Source organism: Schistocerca serialis, chromosome 2, assembly GCF_023864345.2.
Source record: "Schistocerca serialis cubense isolate TAMUIC-IGC-003099 chromosome 2, iqSchSeri2.2, whole genome shotgun sequence".
In the NCBI taxonomy this organism is placed as follows: Eukaryota; Metazoa; Arthropoda; class Insecta; order Orthoptera; family Acrididae; genus Schistocerca; species Schistocerca serialis.
Genome location: NC_064639.1, coordinates 617,806,905 through 617,829,555, shown reverse-complemented (window position 1 = coordinate 617,829,555; position 22,651 = coordinate 617,806,905). Strand labels below are relative to the sequence as shown.

At 38.7% G+C, this 22,651-nt stretch overlaps 1 protein-coding gene across 1 annotated transcript in view; it reads left to right on the top strand.

Moving 5' to 3' along the window:
• LOC126457670 (succinate--CoA ligase [ADP-forming] subunit beta, mitochondrial) overlaps window positions 1-22,651 on the top strand; it is an 87,809-nt gene that overhangs the window by 38,803 nt on the left and 26,355 nt on the right. The window contains exons 6-7 of the mRNA XM_050094171.1: window positions 4,119-4,262; window positions 20,311-20,471. Of these exons, the coding sequence (XP_049950128.1) occupies window positions 4,119-4,262; window positions 20,311-20,471 (305 nt within the window). The remainder of the gene's footprint in view (window positions 1-4,118; window positions 4,263-20,310; window positions 20,472-22,651) is intronic.

Sequence of the window (22,651 nt, the reverse complement as noted above, 5' to 3'; positions counted from 1 at the left end):
ACCCCGCACATCGACCTTCTACATACTCCCCAAAATCTACAAACCCAACACTCCTGAATGCCTCATTGTAGATTATTATTGTGCTCCCACAAAGAATTATGGCCCTCATTGACCAACCGCTCGAACCAATTGCCCAAAATCTGTTTCTCCTGCATCAAAGATACCAACCGCTTCCTTCACTGACTCTCCACCATCGCCAACCGTTTACCTCCTGGATCACTATTTGTCACTTTTGATGACACTTCACTCTGCACCAACATGTCTCGTGCCTATGGTCTTGCCACTGTTGAACACCGTTTCTCAACATCCTTCAGACTCCAAACGCACTATCTGAGTCCTCATATGCCATACTAACTTTATCCTGACATAAAACTATTTCTCTTTTGAAGGGAAGGCATTCGAACAAATCCTTGGCACAGTCATGGAGTCCTGCATGGCACCGTCCTACAACAACCTGTATGCGGGCCATCTGGAGGAAACCTACCTAGCTTCTCAAACCCCTGGTCTAGTTCAGATTCATTGATGATATCTTCACAATTTGGACTCGTGGCCAAGACACCCTATCCTCATTCCTTCTCAACTTCACCTTCTCACCCGTCTGCTTCAACTGGTCCTTCTCAATGCAGCATGGCACCTCATCTGTTATGGATCTATACACACCTTGTGATGAAGCAGGTTTGGCCTCCACCATCCTATTTTGTCCTTTATACTGCTGATTACAATAGCTACAATATATACTAGTTTTTCCCTCTTCTTGCTGTTATTTTTCCTAAAAATTTTAATGATAGAATCAGCTATCTGACCACACATTACATGAATTTACAAACTAACATAAATTAATTTACCCTCTGAAATCTATTTATTCATATACAATTCACTATTCTGAACGTTTTGTGTTAATTACTTTTCCTGGAAATGATGTATTTCAAAAGTAGTTGTATTTCAAAGTTTTTGATCTATAAGATAGTCATAAAAATCTCATGACTAATAAATAGATTCAGAAAAGTAGATTATCTCTAAACTGTAGGCCAATTTTTTCTCGTTTCAAAGACATTTTTATTTTGGCTCAGACATAATTAACTCAGGAGATATAATTAATTAAAGATTTCAACCAGCCCAAACTTTAATATCATATTGTGATAAAACTGCATAAATTTCCAGAATACGTTAACATACTACTGATGGGCTAAATTTTCTGAACCCAGTGACACCAATAACAAATATGTAATTGCCATAATTAAGAGTTGTGTAATTTTTTAACCAAATTTTGATAATCAATATGGATGCCATACCTAAAAGTCCAGAATTCCCATAGTGTAAGCATAACTTGGTTCTGTATATTTTAATCGCTATTGCTCAAATTGGTAATTTGATAAACAAAGTCTGACTATAATTACTACAACTACTTAAAAATGTATAATTTGACCTAGGGAAATTTCTATTAATAATCAAATAACCAAAATCACGAAATGCGCTCAATTCTGTCATTAAGCTTCCAGTTTTTCTTGGAGTTAAGTTGTAGTCAATATGTAACTTTCCCTGCAATTTCTGTATTCTGTACAGTGTGTACTCGTGGCGTTGTTTGAACTATCCTCGGGATTATTTGAGAATATGAACAGTGACTATTACAGTCATTGAGAGACTTGACAAGTAACATTCATAAACATGCCACTATACCTTAATGAACTATCATCATTTGACATACCTTGTAAACAGTTTGTTGGTCTGCTATAGGAAAATTTCTTTGCATGCCAATTAATTCATTATTCACATCCTTTTGACAAAGTGTAATTTAAATTTATCCATCAAATGTGAGTACAAGGAGACCTGGGTAAACATTTTTGGTCTGTAATGAGGCCTGGTCTTTAGTGATGTGAATCAGAGTTTGTACATATATATGTGAAGTGATTTTGTGTGCACATTTGAAAAGAACTACTGGACTTCTCTCTCTCTCTCTCTCTCTCTCTCTGTCTCTCTGTGTCTCTGTCTCCCTTCTTCTTCTTCTTCTTCTTCTTCTTCTTCTTTTTCTTCTTCTTCTTTTTTTGAGAGGTACAATTCTATCATGAACATTTTCAGCTAATTTATCAGTGGTGCATCTACTGAGGGGGCAACATTAATCTACAATCAGGTCCCCTTGTTATCATTACAGTCTCTCCACATTAAACCCACCAATCACCAACAGAACCTGCATTTTGACAGCTGCTATCTCTTCAATACTAAAACATTCTTCCCATTCAGCCTGGCTACCTGGCGATGGCGTACGAGTATCTACAGTGACAAGAACTCCCTTACCCAGTATGCTGAAGGCCTCACCAAGGCCTTCACGGACGGTCACTATCCCCCAGACATAGTCTGCAAACAGATGCAACAAAACCTCCTAAAGTGGTGTTCCATCGCCCACCCAACCTCAGCAACATCCTAATCTGTCCCTGTGCCCCAGGGATCATATCCTTCTGGAAGACCCAGATGCAAGACATGCCCAGTCCATCCACCCAGCACTTCTTATTCCAGTCATCACAGGCCAGGCTCCCTGTGAAAGCAGCCTTGTCATATACCAGCTTTGCTGCAACCACTGCATAGCATTTTATACTGATACGACTACCAACCAGCTGTCAACCATGATTAATGGTGACCACAACTGTCACCGATGTAGACCATCATGTGGCATGAATTACAGTAGAACACAACCTGCATGATTTCAGTCACTGTTCCCCAGCCCAGGCCATCTGGATCCTCCACCACCATCTTGTCTGAACTGCAGAGATGGGAGCTATCCTTATAACACATTCTCCACTCGTGAAATTGTCTCTGCCTCAGCCTATGGCAGCATACCATCGACCTAACAGTAACCACCCCTCTGTCGTATCACCTCCTCCATATTCACATCCCCTCACCCTCATTATGTGCCGCCCTCTGCCAATGCACCCACCTGTCTTTCACCTTCCCTTGTCCTTTCCTTTTCCTTTTCCACTTCCCATTCCCCTCTCCCTACCCCTCCCCCCCCCCCCCCCAAAAAAAAAAAATAAAATAAAATAAAACTATCCTGCCCCACTAGTCCCTGCACACTCTGCCAGTAAGTGCTCCTCTCTCCCCCCACCTGTAACCTGCTATCCCTACCCCACTCTAGATTGCTGCTTTCGTTCGATGTGACAGTTGCATTCTAGTCGTAGCTGCTGGAGATGGTGGTTGTGTGTGTGAATGTGTCTGTGTTTCCTTTTCTGAAAAGGTCTTTAGCCAAAAGCTGTATATATGTAACAGTGTTTTAATTTTGCCTGTCCACAACTAAACATGTCATCTTTAGAATGAGTAGTAATCTATCCTTTTCCTAAGATTGTAGAGTTTGCTCTTACCATGAACTAAGGAGCAGTTTCATTTCACATGCTCTGGATTTCCTTCCTTGTTGGATCTGTTGCACAAAATTGCTCTCACAAGATGAAAATCAATTTGTAATGATTGTTAGTTCATGTTACATATAGTAAACTTTTATTTCCACAACTGTTGTGCTTATCAGACTAACTCATTTTATGCTGTGTGCAAATACTTTGCTTAGTAATGATAAATGTAAACAAGCATTCATTGAATCTTCACAATTTGTTGTAAGCGTCTTCCCCACTTAACCACCAGGCTACACACTGGACTCCCTATACCATTGATTTCACTATTTTGTGGTTAATTTAGCCACATTTTATTAATCAGTAAGAACTTCATATTTTGTCACAATCCATTTACATATCTTTACTGCTGAAATTTGTGTTACTGATTTGATGTCATGACAGCAGTAACTAAATTATTTTTTTAAAAAAGAATTGCTTTGTCTCTGCAATAAAATAAGTCTCACTTATTTAATGAAAGTAATGTGCTTTAGCAGAAACTAAACTCACTATTAATACTGTGTGTTAAAGTCAGAAAGAAGGTTAGACACTGTTGACCTTTCATGCTCTTTGATTTCTATTTTATCTTTGTTGTTCTTACTTAAAACTAATTGAAATTGTGTAATGCATCACAACCTGGAAGAAAGTGTTTCTGTGGTATATTCAGGTATTCATGTTGCTTAATGTTATTTGCTCCACCATTGTCTACAGGACACTGATACACCTTGAAACACCTCTTTGTTTCAGTTTATTGCCTGGATGCAAAAATGAGGTTTGATGACAATGCTGATTTCAGGCAGAAAGAATTGTTCGCTCTTAGAGACTGGACACAAGAGGATGAAAAGGAAGTAGAAGCTGCAAAGCATTCCTTAAACTACATAGCACTTGATGGTAAAAACCGACTTCCCTTAAAACTCAACCTTACAAAATTTTTGTATTCAGTGTCATGAACACATGATTTCTGTTTGAATTCACAGATTTGATAGTTTTATTGTTTAGTGTAGTCATTCTACATTGTTACAGTTTGCCTATTCATTGTAGTTTCCTGTTATCGCAAAAGGGTCAATCCATACCAAGTGGTCCAGCACTGGTTGCTTGACAATCTCAGAAAAATTTTATATTTGCTTGGTGAAGTTCCCAATGTTTAGTATTCACAAAAATATTTAAAAAAAAAATTATTTATTATTTTGAAATGGTGGCCATATTTGTTCCAGGTCACTTGTGTTTTTTGTATTTGCAAGCATCTTCATTTTTCACAGTTATTCAGTAGTTGATTGTCCTAAGCCATTTAGATAAAATGCATTTAGTTCAGCACACTCTGGGCTACAAATTAACATCATTATCACTTAGCTGAATGTATTCTTTAATATATTTTTAATAGGTCAGTGATCAGCCACAAATTAAGAAAACTCAATTTTTGAACAGTAGTTTTCCAAAGAAAGATTAATTTCTCAGCTTTAATAGTTTTTCTGCTATTACACTGTATAGTATAGCTACTTTTTATAAAGTATCAATGGTGAGCAGCTTACACTTAAAAAAATACACTATTTTTAAAAATGGATTTTTTTTAATTTTTCCATTTTGTGGCCAGCAATTATCTTTGTTAGGGGACCAGATAAAACTCTGAAAATTTCACAATTAATAGACCTTTATGATATCAAACTTAAGTATAAATTTCAACTTTGTGATTCAATTGGAAGTTATGGGAAAAAAAATTATAAACAAGAGTCAAAAATACATTTTTTAACATATGTGATATCTGGTAGGCTAATCAAATAAAGTATACCAATTGCATAATGTAACACACCACATTACACTAGCTAATGATTATTTGTTGAAACAATGCTGTGGTAATTCTTTCAGCAGGCTAACAATTGCATCTGCAAGCATATAAAAGTCTGATTGTTGTCTTCCCCCTTACACCAACAATTGTCTACTCACACTTATTTAGTTAGAAGTTCTTGAAGTGTCACTTGAAAAATGGTGTCTCAGTGTTCCATTGGTGTTATTATTAATGAAGCATGTCATAAAAGTGTGTATGGAGTGTATTCTAAAGATATTACTTTAATCGACAATTACAGTGAAGAAGGAAAAGTGTTGTTTTACTTAAGAGTCCGCACAGAGGTCAAAATCATCATGCAAGTACCATGAAATGAAATACTTAAAAAAAATTTCATCACCTTTTTGGTTGGTCTTGCATGGACCCTTTTGAGAAACTTCAGAAACGTATCACAAAAGGTCTGCGAGAAATAACATTTGATTATTATTCTAAAAATAAAAGCCGTTTTGTCAATCTCATACCAGGAAAATCATTGTGTCCAACATGTTAGTCCAAGATACTTGTAATTCACAACAGAAAGGATAGTGAAACCTCAGATACAGAATTTTGTGACTTATCAGTAACCATTAAAAAAGTAGATACAGCTTGTGAAATCCTGGGTATATCGCGTGCTAGTAAAATTAGAAAACTAAGTCAAGATAAAATACTAAGTGCCTTGAATACAAAAATTGAGAAATTGGCAGCTACAGTCAAAAGTAATTTGAAAGTTTCATTTCAAAATACAATTTGTGCTAAAACAAATGGAAGTTCTAAAACTTCACCAACCGAGTATGATGATTTGATAGAAAAACTAAATGAAGTACTTCAAACAAAGAGGATAAATTTATCAGTTTACTGCCAAATTCTTGGAGTCGAGCAGAAGTTAGTGATGAATTTAATGTGCCAGAATGTCTTGTTAAGTTAACAAGGCAATTCGCAAAAGAACAGATAATTGTACCAACATTACAAAAGAAAAGTGCATCTAATTTGGTAGATGAAAACACAGTCAATAAAGTTATTAAGTATTATGATGATGACAATAACAGCCATTTGATCTCTGGCAAAAAAGACTGTGTTTCTGTGAAAAAAAAAATGTTTCTAAGATTCAAAGACAACAAGGGTTAATATTGTGTAATTTAAATGAACTATTCACTGAATTTCAAAAAGAAAATCCTGACATTAAAATTGGAAGATCAAAGTTTTGTGAGTTGAGACCAAGATGGTGTATTGTTGTAGGGGCATCTGGCACCCAAAATATTTTGTTTGTTTGTATCATCAGAACGTAAAGTTGATGATAGATGGGGCCAATCTTACAGTTGATTATAAAGACCTTTTGGAAGTTATGGAATGCAAGTGTTGGTGGCTAACCTTGAAAATCTTAAAATGCATCATTTTATTGCAAAAGCTCAAAGTAAATTTTTGAAAGACAAAAAGCAAACCTTGGCAGCTGATGAATGCTTAGTTCTTGCTGACTTTTTGGAAAATTATTCCTTTGTTGTTAAAGATGAACCACAATGGCACCACTGGGTAAACAAACAGGCCACAGTTCATTCATTTGTATTCTATTACGAAGATGAAGATAAACTAATGAGCCACAGCTTTTGTGTCATAAGTGACTACCTTGAACACAACACTACAGCAGTGCACATTTTTCAACTAAAATTAACAAACTACATTTAACAGCACCACCCTTCCATAAAAAATCTGATTTACTTTTCGTATGGGGCAGTAAGTATATATAAAAACAAAAAAAATTATTAACATATTTCATAAAGAAGTTTTTGGGTTTGATGTAGAATGGCACTTTTTCACTTCGTGACAGGGGAAGAATGCTTTTGTGGGGGTACATCAAAACAAGCTGTCGCAAAAGCAAGTCTGCAACAGTGTCTTGAAGGAAAGATACAACACTTGTCAGAAGATTAAAGGCACTCGATCTTTTCATTGTTTTGTACCGCATTCACACAACTTACTGAAGTGTAAGATCGCATCAACTTCACCTGATAGTGAACTTCATCAGTGTGGAATACTTGTACAACTGGTTCTTCAAAATGAAGACATAGTGGCTTGGGTTTACAATGATCGGTGGTGGATTGGCGAAGTTCATAATACTGACTGTCAAAACCAAGATGTTCATGTTGTATTTTATCACCCTCCAGGACCAAGGACATCTTTTAAAAAAATAGAGAAGGATCAAGTTTGGATGTCACTTAAAAATGTACTAAGGAAGCTGTCTCCCATGGAATTTACAACTGTGACTGGGCAAACTTATAATCTAACACCCAAACTGAGTGAACAAATTTCTCAAATGTCCAATGAGCGATTTACTATAAACAAATAAAAAGAGATCAATATAATGTAATTAGTAGCCTTATTTTCAATAAAAAAAAGTAAGTAATCATAGATATAAAATTATATACTGTTACTGACATATTTTATTCCATAAGCCTAGATATTGCATATGTTAAAAATGTATTTTTGACTCGCGTTTGTAATTTTTTTCCCATAACTTCCAATTGAATCACAAAGTTGAAATTTATGCATAAGTTTGATATCATAAAGGTCTATTAATTGTGAAATTTTCAGAGTTTTATCTGGTCCCCTAACAAAGATAATTGCTGGCCACAAAATGGAAAAATTAAAAAAAAATCCATTTTTAAAAATAGTGTATTTTTTTTAAGTGTAAGCTGCTCACCATTGATACTGTATAAAAAGTAACTATACTATACAGTGTAATAGCAGAAAAAATATTAAAGCTGAGAAATTAATCTTTCTTTGGAAAACTACTGTTCAAAAATTGAGATTTTTATTTTGTGGCTGATAACTTTGAACTATTAAAAATATATTAAAGAATACATTCAGCTAAGTGATAATGATGTTAATTTGTAGCCCAGAGTGTGTTGAACTAAAGACATTTTGTCTGAAAGGATTAGGACAATCCACTACTGAGTAATTGTAAAAAATGTAGATGCTCGCAAATACGAAAAAACGCATGTGGCCTGGAACAGATATGGCTGCCATTTCAAAATAATAAACAATAAATTTTTTTAAATATTTTTGTGACCGCTAAACATTGATGAATTTACCCAGCAAATTTTTCTGAGATGGTTAAGCAACCAATTATTTTTTTTCTTGGACCACTTTGTATGGATTGACCCATAAATGGTATTTTAATAGAGAAAGAGTTAACCACCCCTGCCAGTCAACCATATCATACACATGATCAGAATGTTGAATGAACTGCTTATCTTGATTTCCAAATGTGCCTCTGTACTTAAATGACATTTATGATAGAGGACAGTCATTGCAATATGAGTTAAAATAAAAGTTCTTACGGCTGGCCATGGAAACTTCGTTCAGGAAAAGTGGACTCACTCTATATTTTGCAAATGATGTAGTTTCATTGCTAAGTATCCAAAAGCTCTGCATTGAAAATTTCTTTAATTTGTTTAAATTTTTGGTGGATAGTGCTCAGATCCTAGTATTTGCTTTTGTGATGTGGGACAAACTGTTAAGGGCTGTTCACTTTGCCACGTTGTTGTTTAAGATGTTTGTAAATGGATGATAGAGAGTAAAAGTACATCAACACACAAATTCTCACATCTTTAGAGAGTAATAAAATTGTTAAGCAAAAAAATCATCATGGATTTCTTGCCAAATAAGTTCATAGTACGAGTGCAACTTTCTGGAAAGGCTACTCTCCCTTTCCATCTTCTGGAGAGGTATTGACCTGTCACAGACTGTCTCCTTGAATAGGTACCAATGACAAGCATTTAAAATTTGCAAACACGACTTCACAGAATTTTAATAATGACCCAATAGATTATGTAGTTGGCATGTGATGTCTACCATCCAGCATTACCCTAAATAATGCCGACTGCAGCCCGTTCCATCATCTTGCTGAGCTGTACTGATGGCAAAGCCTTCATCTCGATTAGTGAGGTTCATCATCACTTTTATCTCAGTTGATTTCTTCAGAATGCTGGCCCAGAAACTTTTAGCTGAGGAGATGACAGTTGTCTCTTCAAAATCAAGCACGTACTTTTTCATTAAGCTATGCTCGGCCACTGCAGATTTATTTTTCTGTCTTAGCCTTACATTGTCAATATGTTCTGTACAACATAGGCAAACAGAGCACTGTGTTTGTCCAATGTAAGATTTTCAACATTCAGTTGGAGTGTGATTGTCTCCAGATGGATAGTCAAAGGGCACCTTTCACACTGCTCAGCAGTTGTGAGGCTTAAAATCCCAATGCTGTTATCTGCATAAGGAGATGGATAGTGACCAGAGTGATGACTGCAGACTGCTATCCTGTTATGGAGGGCTGGCCTGTCACAACAGAGTGGACTGTCCACTCAGCAAATAAAGAGCCCCGGTCAGGCCAAGGGTACAACACTCACTCTATTAGCTGCATCTCATCCATATGTTGAAGGCTCATAAAGTTTCAGTTAATCTACCAAAGTGTGTAGCATGAGCTAAAGCTTAGAGGTGTTTCACCACAGCATAAGCATTCACATGTACTTCTATATTTCCACGCAAGAGATTTAAATAAATATAATTAAAAAATATGCCCACTATAATTTTAGCTGCCATAAAAACTTCATCTAGGCAACAACTCAATAAGCAGACAGCGTTTTTTTCTTGTAAACTTTCTGCATCACATAAAACTTGAAAATAAAAATAAATGTTAAAATAAAAAAATATTCATCCTGTGTTTACATGAAAGGGCATTGCAATTTTACAGTATAAATTTTGGTGATAGTCTCAACAAGTAATTGTAGAAAAATAGAATGCCTTTCACATTTTGAGAACTTATTTTACTGCTTTTGCCTGATGTGATAAGTACTGTGTGGCTGAAATTACATTCTGCCAAGGTGTTAAATCTGCACCTACACTATTACTCTGCAGTTACCACTTAAAGTGTTTCACAGAAGGTTCATAGAACAACACTATTTCTTAACCTTCTCTACTCTTGACCAGCACATGGGAAAACAGAACACCTAAATCTTTCTCTGAGACCTCTGACATCTCTTACTGCTGTGGTCATTTCTCCTTGTGTGGTTGGGAGTCAACAAAACATTTTGCCATTCTGAAGAAAAAGGGAAGGATTGGAATTTTGTGAAAAGATTAAGTCACAACAAGAAAAGACTTTGTTTTAATGATTGCCACTTCACCTCGCTTATCATATCCGTGATAGTTTCTTCCTTACTTCATGACCACACAAAATGAGCTGCCCCATTTTGATCCCCTCTGTCTTATCAAATTGGTTAAGGATCCCATACTGCACAGTATTACTCCAGAAGAGGATGGTCAAGCATAGTGTAGGTGGTCTCTCTAGTAATTTTCTTACACCTTATCAGTGTTCTGCCAATAAGTCTTTGGTTCACTTTCCCCACGATATTTTTTTGCAATGATTACAATTTATGGCATTTGTGGCTGTAATCCCTTAGTGTTCAGTGAATCTACAGCCTATCAGTTACTGTGTAATGTGACTATTGTGACAGGAAAACGCAAATCCAAATGTATTACTGAGATGATGATTGAGATACGAAGTTTGATTGAAGCCACTTGTGAAGAAATGCCTTCTGGAAATCTAGGAATGTGGAATCACCTTGAGATCTCTTGTCCATAGCATCATTACTTCGCATGAGTGAAGAGACATGCTGGTTGTGTGTCAACATTGCATTTTCTGAAAGATGTTTCATTAAGTTGGAACAGAGCATGTGTTCCAAAATCCTGCTACAAATCAGCGTCAATGAGAGGGGTCTGTAATTCAATGGATTACTTCTATTTCATTTCTTGTGTATTGGTAGCATCCCTGTAACATTCCAGTCCTTAAATGTGGCTTTTTCATCGAGTGGCGGGTTGTGTATGAGTGCTAAAAATGCAGGTATTTCATCTGTAGACTCTGAATGTAACCTAACTGCTTCATAATCTGTTGCAAGAGACTTGTGTTTATTGAGTGACTGAAGTTGCTTCATTACATAAAGGGTATCTACTTCTAAATTACTCATGTTGGCAGCTGTTGTTGTTGAAATTTTGAGGTACTTGTGCATCATCTTTCGTGATCGCATTTTGGAAAACTGTGTTTAGTAACCCTGCTTTACTTGCACTTTTGTCAGTTACAGCACTTCTACTATCACACAGTGAAGGCATTGATTGTGCCTTGCCACTGCTACACTTTGCGTACAACCAGAATCTTTCTGGATTTTCTGCCAGATTTCAAGACAGTTTTGTTGTGGAACCTATTAAAAACATCTCCCACTGAAGTCCGCACAAAGTTTAGAGCATCCAGAAACTGTTGCCTATCTTCCAGATTTTACATTCTCCCAAATCTAACATGCTTTTTTGCTGCTTCTGCAACAGTGTTCTGATGTACACACCTCAAAAAGTTTTGCATCAACTTGGTTCAGAGAGTTTCGGAACCTGTACAGAAAATTGGAAAAGAGGTCAACATAAACATCATTTCCGCCCTTTTTATTGCTCATGAAAACCACACATTGCATGTTGTACCACCATACAGTGAGACCTTCGGAGGTGGTGGTCCAGATTGCTGTACACACCGGTACCTCTAATTCCCAGTAGCATGTCCTCTTGCATTGATGCATGCCCGTATTCATCGTGGCACACTATTCACAAGTTCAGCAAGGCACTGTTGGTCCAGATTGTCCCACTCATCAATGGCAATTCGGCGCATAGATCCTTCTGAGTGGTTGGTGGGTCACATCGTCCGTAAGCAGCTCTTTTCAATCTATCCCAGACATATTCGATAGGGTTCATGTCTGGAGAACATGCTAGCCCCTCTAATCGAGCGATGTTATTATCCTGAAGGAAGTCATTCATACGATGTGCATGATGGGGACACGAACTGTCATCCATGAAGACAAAAGCCTCGCCAAAATGCTGCCAATATTGTTGCACTATCAGTCAGAGGGTGGCATTCATGTTTCGTATAGCCGTTATGGCACTTTACATGATAACTAGTGGCGTACATCGGCCCCACATAATGCCACCCAAAAACGGCAGGGAACCTCCACCTTGCTGCACTCGCTGGACAGTGTGTCTACAGCATTCAGCCTGACCAGGTTGCCTCCAAACACGTCTCCGACGATCGCCTGGTTGAAGGCATATGTGACACTCATCAGTGAAGAGAATGTGATGCCAATCCTGAGCGGTCCATTCGGCATGTTGGTGGGCCCATCTGTACCGCGCTGCATGGTGTCGTGGTTGCAGAGATGGACCTCGCCATGGACATCGGGAGTGAAGTTGCGCATCTTGCAGCTTATTGCACACATTTTCAGTTGTAACACGACGTCCTGTGGCTACACAAAAAGCATTATTCAACATTGCGGTGGTGTTGTCAGGGTTTCTCTGAGCCATAATCGTTAGGTAGCGGTCATCCACTGCAGTAGTAGCCCTTTGGCAGCCTGAGCGAGGCATATTCGAACATCATCACTTTGGTTCACTCAGAGGCGCATGGACACTTCTCTTGTTGAGAGGTCTTCCTGCCACAAAGTAACAATGCGGACGCTATCGAACTGTGGTATTGAACATCTAGGCATGGTTGAAATATAGACAACACGAGCTGTGTACCTCCATCCTGATGGAATGACTGGAACTGATCGGCCGTTGGACCCCGTTCGTCTAATAGGTGCTGCTTATGCATGGTTGTTTACATCTTTAGGCGGGTTTAGTGACATCTCTGACCAGTCAAAGGGACTGTGCCTGTGATACAATATCCACTGTCATCGTCTATCTTCAGGAGTTCTGGGAACCGGGGTGATGCAAAAAAAAATTTTTTTTATGTGAATATTTTGTGTACCATGGGGATTTGATGCGTATGCGTATGTGTATTTACCACCAGTACTTCTTTGAATTAACTAGTTGACACTTGCATAATTAATATGGAAGGAATGGAGACTTTGTCTTAGGATGCTCCAAGACAATTTTTGTCTGCTGTTTTAAATATATGTTTTCCATGTTTCTGTGAATTTGGATGGTATATATCAGTCTCGCTACAATCATCTTTTGGTTACCAATTCCTATATCCATCAAGATGCTCTCCATTTGCTCAGGATTGTTTGTCACTAAGAGGTATAGTATGTTTTCGTCATCATTTACACTTGGTGTGGGCTACTTAACTAATTTCTCAAAATAAACGAGCAGCAGGAATGGCATAAATTTTACATGCCAGCATACAAAAGTTTGGAAGTAGTTATGCCACAATTTCCAGTAGTAAGGCAAGTTATTTGGGTCATTGTTGTCGTTCTGGCCTGTTGTTAGATAGTATCATCTTATATTCAAAACACACGCAAATATTTTCAAGTGTTTCATTCTCAGAAGCCCAAATTTAACAAAGGACAAACATTTCATTCAAAAATCTTTTCTTTTGTGTGTTTCCTCAGAGTCCTTCTCCCTTTCCAGATTAGAGATGTTCACATGTTGACTTATTAAGATAGATGCAGTAGCTTTCTGTTATTCTGAGATAGAAGCATTTTCAGAGTTTGCTCATTACCAGTTGGTGGTTGCAGTAGCTCTTGCCAGATTACATCCACATTAAACCACACGTGCTTAAATTGTAAAAATTAAAAGAATGCAGTGGACATCGGTTCCCCTTGTTCAGTGGCACTTCATAAAATTGTAATGATAGTTGTCATATTGTTTGTCAGCTAGATTCTTCATCCGAGACAGGTAAAACCTCTGTGGATGTACTGTACCTCAAAGCAAACCATTTTCACAACTTCCTGGCTGATCATTGAAGGACTTTACTGCCATCCTCGACCATGTAGTAGTTTCATATCGGAAACCCAAGGTATTCTCCTTGTCTTGTGTGCCACCCAAAATGGTCGCTTGCCAAGCAAAAATGTTAACAACAATTATTACTTTATTTTTCAAACAGTTACATATTGTTAACAACCATATGTGCCAGATAATCACACATTGTGCAAGGTGCAAATGCTAGACTTAAGAGAGAAAATGATTTACTCTTTGGATCACAACAAATTCTTTCTGATACAGGACCGCAGAAAAGTATATGACAACAGTTTATTATAAGAAAACCTCAGAAAACACTTGATTTCCAATGATTAACGATTTGTATTCCTTCTCATTGTTTTCAGAGTCAGTGACACTGCTAGCCAGTGTAAATTTTAGGGATGACATGTTGAGTGGCACTGTAGCTTATCCACTTGCTTCGCTAGTTCAGCCTGCACTGAAGTGTGCGAGCTGTGCCAGGCTGGTGGGAGCAGAGCCTAGCGGGCTTGCCAGAGTACAGTGGGGCCCTGCGACCGTGCCAGACTGATGCCCTTCATGTTACACAACCCAGCTTGACTGACACCTTTAATGGAGGGCAGGAGGGTTTGCATTACCTCAGTGATGCTGAGGGCTATGGTCGTGATAGTATAGCTGCTGGCATGGTCAACCAGGCCTGATAGACCTCAGCGGAGGGGTCTGACAAAGAGTATCCAGAGGAGGAGGAGGATCTGTGGTTCCCCCCCCCCCCCCCTCCCCCCCGGCCCCCAATCCCCCCTCCCATCTGCAGGAAGCTCCGCCAGCAGTGGTTGCGTACAGATATTGCGACCTGGGTTTCTCTGCTGGGGCTGGCCAGTGCCACAAGACCTCTTTTACAGTAAACTCTGGGCATTCTTCAAGAACCATTGTTGGGTGTGGCAGTGGAATTATCTGTGTTTTGGGGATGGGGCCTTTTATTTCACAACCTGTACTGCGAAGAAGGTACACTCCTTAAAAAAAGGGGAGGGGGGGGGGGGGGGCAGCTTCCTCAACCTTTGAGATGTGCTATGTGCTGATGAGGGGAATGGTTGTTAGAAGTGAAACGGTCTCTAGCAGGCAACCTCTGGGGCACCAGCTGCCCTCCTGTTGTATAAGGCTTGCTCAGGTGCACAGAGCTTTGTCTGGGTTGACATTTGTTTCCATAATGGCTTGTGGGATCCCTATGGAATTACTTAAATTCATGTCTACTCCTGATGGGATGGGTGTACTGTCAGGTAGTACCTATAACCACCCAACAGAGCGAGCTCGGTTGGCCAGTCTGCCTGAGAAGTAGTCTCAGAATTATAGTACTGCCTTCATAATTAAGAGGGCAGATGGTAACTTTGGGAAGGTTTTACCTTCTTATATTCACAAGGCATTAGAGCTTATTGCTTGGTCCTTAAAAAGATTTAAATGATTTCATAGTGCAACATTTCTAGTTGAACCTCCCTCATCAAATTGTGGATCTAAGCTTCTGGAATGCTAGACCTTAGATGACTACCCTGTTGTGGCTGAGTTGCAGAATACCCTTAACTTCTGTAGAGGCATGTTTACCTGCCCCGATATAATGGGGGTGAAACCTGAGGATTTGCCTGAAGAATGGAAAAGTGTGGGTGTCATGGAAGTGTAGAAATGTGAGAGGAGAATCCGTGGCACATTTGAAAAAATTACAACATTAGTTATAATGTTCAATACTCCAGAATTACCTGAACCTATTCTTGCAGCCCGTATCCATCATAAGGTTAGACTGTTTGTTCCCCACAGAATGTGAGCTTCAGGTGTCAGATTTGGTCGTACCACTATGTTTTGTAATGGGACAGAAAACTATAAGGTGTTGAAAGTCACAAGACGCATACCCTGTGATGAAAGTAAAAAAGCTTTGGCAATTTCCAGTGTTCGCTACTTCTTTTGTGTTGGCCCTTAAGAAGCCAGTCACTAATTGTGATGTCTCCACACAACCCCAGGCCGCAGATTAAAGCACGAGTATGTACACTAGTCAATGTACCAGTGGGGGGTAAAGCTATACTTGAACCCAAAATCATTTGGAAGCCATCAGCAAAAGTCTTGGAACCTCAGTCACATATCAGTGCACACCATCAGAAGCCCACGAAGCTGTCCTCTTTACCTTTGCAAGCAACTCCTCCCATAAGTTACGAAAATGTGACCCGAACATTGTTTGAAATCAAAGAAAGTGGCAGTTAAATCTTTGCTGATGGTGATTTGACTGTCGAGGAGATCACCCACCATGGAGGAACCAGATAGATGCGCACCCTCTAATATTTCCATTGACCTCTCAGCTAAACCACCGCAAAGGGATTTTGACAAGGACAACCTTTGCTAATCAAGGGCTTCCACAGGGACTTCTTTGTTGTAGTGGAACTTGAATAGGTGCTGATCTAATTGGAAGAATTACGGCTCTTGGCTCAGGAGATATTGTTCTGCATCTTTTTACAAGAAACTCAGCGCTTATAGCACTTTTCATAATAGTGATATTGATTGTTTATTTCAGTGTGATCGTAGTGTTAAAAGTTCAACATCCAGTTGATCTAATACTCTGGAAAAGTTTGTGTGCGTGTTTGGATAACTAATGCAGGCAGGTTTGGTGAACTGCTTGTTCTAGACTTACTCTGCAGTGGTGAAAGGGAAAATGAGGAATATTAAACTGGCTTTTATATTCCTTAGCAATATTGATCAAGAATGAAGTCTTCAACTACAGCTTAAAAGTACTGCATATTTACAGCCGTCACGGGTCTTATTTAAATGTGTTATTCAGCTATGATTAGAGTTTTGAAGGCACACTGAAGAATTTAGGTGTATGGTAAAAGTGTGGACTCCAGACTAATGTTGTGGAAGTTGAAATTGGATAGCAAGAGCCAGATAGACAGGAGTTCTATAAATTCTCTTCTGGCCTCTGCTCTACCATTTAAAACATCCTTTTTTTTTATACCTAATGCAGTTTTGTTAATATTTTCTGACTTCTTAAACAATACATCGTAGTTATAAGTGTTTAAGTAAATACTACATTCTTCATAAAATTATTACAGGAAATATAAAATGATGTGCAGTGTAAAGTATGAATGTGTGATTACACATGTGAAAAGCCAGACTCAACAAATAAGATGAAACATACAGCTATGAGGTTTTTAAAAAGTCTCTGATAGATAACTGTTTCCCTCCCTTAGCCCCCTACCATGCTGCAATATTCCCCCACTTATGCAAATAAATGGCATCAGCTTACATTACTTCCTCCTGCTCACTAACGTACTATAGTGCTGCCTCAGTCATCTTGAACCATTCCATAGGGGGGATGAGATTTCTCCTGCTATCTAAGTTTGCCACTCCCTCTTGTGTTACTTCCCCCTGCCAAACCATTTCCACAGTATTGTTGTCAGTTAGTTCATCAACTTCATCATTTGCCATCCATTCTGTGATGTACAGTGCATTGACATCCTCATGTCCCAGTACATTTTTGAGCAATGAAACAGTATTATCCTTTCCATCTATGACATCAGTTTCACACACAGCTTCAAAGTCAAAATGCCCACCTTCATGGTATATAAGAATTTTCAGAACCCTTCAAAATTATATGTTCAGAATCTCTTCAGATGCTTCGGAATGGTTAGACAGTCTCCATTATTATGAATTGGCGATATCAACACACTGAGAAGATGGCAGTGATACTTCTTCTTTAGCTTTTCAAGGATGCCCTGGTCTATCAGCTGACAGAGCAGTCAGTTTGATGGTAAAAATAATGATTTTATCTGTGAGGTTGTCACTGGCGGGATGTGAAGACACATTGTCAAGAAGTGGCTGAGCTTTCCTCAGTAAATTGTCTTTCAAATATTTCTCTACAGCTGATACGAATTCATTTTGGAACCACACATTAAAGATTTCTGAATTTCTGTGTTTTCTTTTGGAGGCCTAAACTTGTGATTGCCAGTTGCATTGTTGCAAGGCAATATGGTAACTCATTCCTTGCTTTTCTTGTACCTGTGTGCAGCAGCTCCCCCTCCCGCCCTTTTTTTAAGCACACATTTTCATAGGGAGCATGTTGTAATTTAAACCACTCTCATTGCAGTTGTGTAACTGTCCACCAAAAATTCTGTTCTCATCAATTAACTTTGAAAGGTAGTGTTCAAACAATAGCACAGACTGTTTGTCAACAAATGAAGCCTCTCCACTATTGATAATCTGGCAAATACCAAATAGTTTTTTCCACCATAAATCACTCCAGTAAATTATTAATTTTCTCTATCCATTTGCCACTGAAATTGCAATACTTTTCCTGCAGTATCAGCCTAGTAATGGGCAAACCTTTTTCTCTTAAAATGTTCATGATTATATACATATAAAGCTTCAACGACGTGTTTATGCTTACCTTTCAGTGCCGTCTTCCTTCCTTTCATTCCATTTCCACTAGCTTGGGTGGCACTCCACTTTTCAATTTCTGCTTGATTTTTCTTCCAGTCTCCTACAGTACTTTTCCTACCCCATTAATCAAGCACAGTACTTTGACTGCTACCACTGTATCCAGATGCACATAGTTTCTGGATCCATAGTCAGAACAGGTATTTTTTTCTTTCTTTTATCATTCATTTTGGACTATTTAATTAAAGCACAAAGGATCACACAAGACAACAATTGAACAACGTACCCACTTTGGATGTCTGGCATTGCAACTGAAGAAAGAACACAGGGCTGCCAACAGAGCTGCTGTCTACATGTGTTCATTGTTGTTTGTGAATGCTGGAAGAGGGCACCTGAGTATCATTTGTTGAAGAATGTTTCTCAGAATTTCAATATTAACAGTTCGGTATGGACCTTATAAATGTGACTGCCAGGATGACAAAAGATGCAAAAAACATTTTTAAAGGCCACACAGCATTGTAGCCAGTGCCATGTTGCTAAAGCTTTGGTAAAGCACGGTACGCACAATAAATGAATTTTCACAGAGAAATATTATGATATTAAGGAGGCCAGATAGTTTGGAGTCTAATCTGTATGCAGTACAGTACATACAGAGTAACATTCCATATGAAGTGGAAGAAAATGTTAATGCTTAATTTAGTAAGGACCAATTGATCATCCTGTCTATTGCATAGATCTTATTGTGTTTGTTATTTCTTTGCATTTAGCCACGTAACTCAAAACATGATCTTCTGGGTTAGCACTTTCTTCTGTTGACCCTTTCAAATAAAGGGCAAAGTTTGGGACAGAATTGTTGCCATACACAGTATGATAGAATAAGCTATCTAAATAAAAGTAAAATTAAACAGGCTCCAAATAAGTAGGGAGAAAGTCAAAGATGCTGTTTTCCATTACACAACTAAGGTAATTTTGTTTTCAGTCAGTAAAAATAGAAATTTCAGAGCGGTAGAAGGAAAGAGCAATAAAAATTAGTTATATACCAAATTAACTAACGAGAAGAAATGTTATTGCAATAAGTAAGGCTTGAAAAAATATGGTGCTGAGGTTGTTTCAGGACGATACATATCATGATACTCTTTGCTCGTGGTTATACAGGAGACATGTAATGCTGCTGTTCTGTCAGAGTTGCTTAGATTTTGTTATCAAAGTAGATTCTTGGCATTTCTTTGCGTCAGTTTCCACTTGCTGACAATATAACAAGGTTTATTTTCTTCTTCTTCTTCTTCTTCTTCTTCTTTTTACCCACTTACGGAGTGAGGATAAACTTGGTAGTAAGTTTTATGATACCTTTCTTCTTATCCTCACAAAATCTCTTCGAAATCGCTGCTTTTTCATATGTGGTTTAGAATATCTCTGTCAGTTTTCTATTTAGGCTTCCTTGTGCATCTCTGTTTAGTTTGTAGTATTGTAAAGGCTAGACAATTTATTATGTTTTCTTCTGTGATATCGGCATCTTCAAATTACTCTAGGTTCTTTTAACCAGCAGATTTTGATCTTTGAATTAAAGACTATTTTATTTTTATCACTTCATTTTATAATTTAACATCAAGCATAATATTCAGTCAACTAGCTCTCTGAAGGGACCAGATACTATTGACAGCCTTGTTGTCTTGTAACTAAAATTAAATCCATGAAAGTTACCAGTAATAAAGTGTGTAGTTCATTTTGCAAATTACTTGTCAAATTATGTTTCTAGTCACTTTTTGTTACATACTAGATTGTTTAAAAGTGAGTAAAGCTGTATCATATAACTAAAGTACACCTCTGCAAGACGCTGTGTATTAAAATACTGTAAATTAACATTTCACAATGAATCACAGGTAGAAAAATTTGGTGTTGATTTCTTAAGAGCAGTATTGTAAGTTCAAAAACATTTTGATAAATTGTACGATGTACGACATATATAATTTTAATCTTATTTTACAGGGGATATTGGTTGTTTGGTGAATGGTGCTGGATTAGCTATGGCTACAATGGATATCATTAAACTACATGGTGGTGAACCAGCAAATTTTCTAGATGTTGGAGGGGGGGCAACATCACAGCAAGTCAAGGAAGCATTCAAAATCATCACTGCAGATCCAAAGGTTGGTAGTTCTCTTCTGTTTGGATATGAAAGTCCTCTTCAAATGGCAATAACTCTTCTAGACGTAAGAATATCTAATGGAAATTTTTACACAGTTCAAAAAATCTTATGTTCACTGGTCAAACTACATCCATTGACAATTTCAGACACATAGTTAATTTTTTCTTAACTTTTCTTGTTTATACTGATTTATTGTGTAACACAAATTTTGCTACTGAGAGATAAGCTATTCTACATTCTCTAGGTAGCCTCACTTTATAGCAACATTCAGCGTGGTGTAAAATAAAAGTCTGCATTCGGGGGACTATGCCCATCATAGCTGTAAAGTTCCATAAGTTAACACAAGCCTCTTGGGTTGTGCATGAAGGTAAGCAGCACAGGAAACTGGAAGTTGTGGCCGATGTAGATATATCAAACATGAGGTTTCTAAGGTTATAAGCAAGTAATGGCTTGTGGCCACTGTTCACTGAGAGGGCACAGCAGCTTCTCGTGATGTCCAAGATATTGGGCACCTCTCTGTCACAGGCACCCATTGATGTTTCTCATCCTATAAAGGCATGCAAGTACTCTCATAACAAACAGTTTCATATTGGTTTCACATAAAGCACCTTGTGAAACTAGATGTGTTCCAAATATGATATCTTACCTTTTTAAAATACTTTCTATATTTGGCTCCCAGCATGTGGTAGGAAAGCAGCTGATTTTCTCACATCTTCTTCTTATTTCAGCAAAGGTCCAAACTACAAGGCACAATGGATTGATTTCTCATTTTAGCCATTCTGTTTGAATACAAACTTACAGTATTCTAGCTCCTGTGACCTCCCTCTCCCCCGGGGCACGCAACACTGGCGGGTTCGTGCTTGGCTACCATGGGGCCCCAGTCTTTGCAGCATTTTTTTCCCTCCCATGCTGCATGTCTATCCTTTTTTTCCCCTCCTTTGGGGAACATGCCTAGGATGTTATTGGGAATGTTCGCATTGTCTGTTGCTGATGTAAGAACAGTCCCACTTTTTTGTCCCGTCTCCTCATGTTCCTATGCTTCAGTGTTAGAGGTTCCTCTTTTTCTTCTTTCTCCCTATGCACTCCTGAAGGCTGACCCACGCGTATAATGCATAACAGGTGACTGGGTAATGTTCAGTTCCCAGCTCCAGGTCAACAGGTAGGATTCACACATACGCCCTGGTACAGACCAGGCCTAGGGAGGGGTGATTGCTTGAGCTGTAACCTTCCCAAATTGCCGATAGGTCCCTCCGTCAGGTGTTCGGGAGGTGTGAACAATCACCTAAGGCGGATGTGCCTCCTTGTGAAGGGAGCCCCCAGTTGGAAGGATCGTGCCATCAGAGATGCTTGCAATCGTGTGGGATTTTCTCGCAATGAGTCGCTCATCTTCCCAATCCATGTCTGTGAACCGTAAACGTAATGAGGCTAATGATTCAAAGACCCTTCCCGCTCCACCATGGTTCCTAATGGTCTCGTGTACTGAAGACTGGCAGTCCTTTGCCACACTCAATCCATTTATTATTCAAAATGGTATTGATGCAATTGCCGGCCCTGTGAAATCCTGCTCTCATTTATGGAATGGCACTTTGCTTTTGGAGACTGCTTGCTGTCTCACTTCTCCGTGGCTACCCTGTTCGTGTCAAGGCCCATAGAACTTTGAATTCTTCCTGTGGCGTAATTTACACCAGGCTGCTAGATGGTCTAACTGAGGCCGAAATCCAGTCTTACCTCTCTGAACAGGGTGTCATTGCCGTCCATCGTGTAATGAAAAAGGTAGATTTCTTCTTAGTGCCCACTGACACTCTTTTCCTCATCTTTGATAGAGAGGTGCTTCCATCCAAGATCAAAGCAGGCTATGAAATTATCACCGTCCGGCCGTACATTCCAAACCTGATGCGCTGCTACCAGTGTCATTGTTTCAACCACACTAGAACATCTTGTCGGCACCCACCCAAATGTGTATCCCCCCTCAGGGGGGCTCATGGTCCTTTTGTGAATCTGTGCGTGGTCAGGATGGGGCCCCGAGCTATTGCAGCCTTCCTTCTTTCTCAGGCTGCATTTCCTGTCCCTTCCTTTCCTTTCCTTTCCTTTCCTTTCCTTTCCTTTCCTTTCCTTTCCTTTCCTTTCTCCTTCCCCTCCACCCTCTCCTCTCCCTCTCTTGGTGTCCTTGTTTATGTTTGC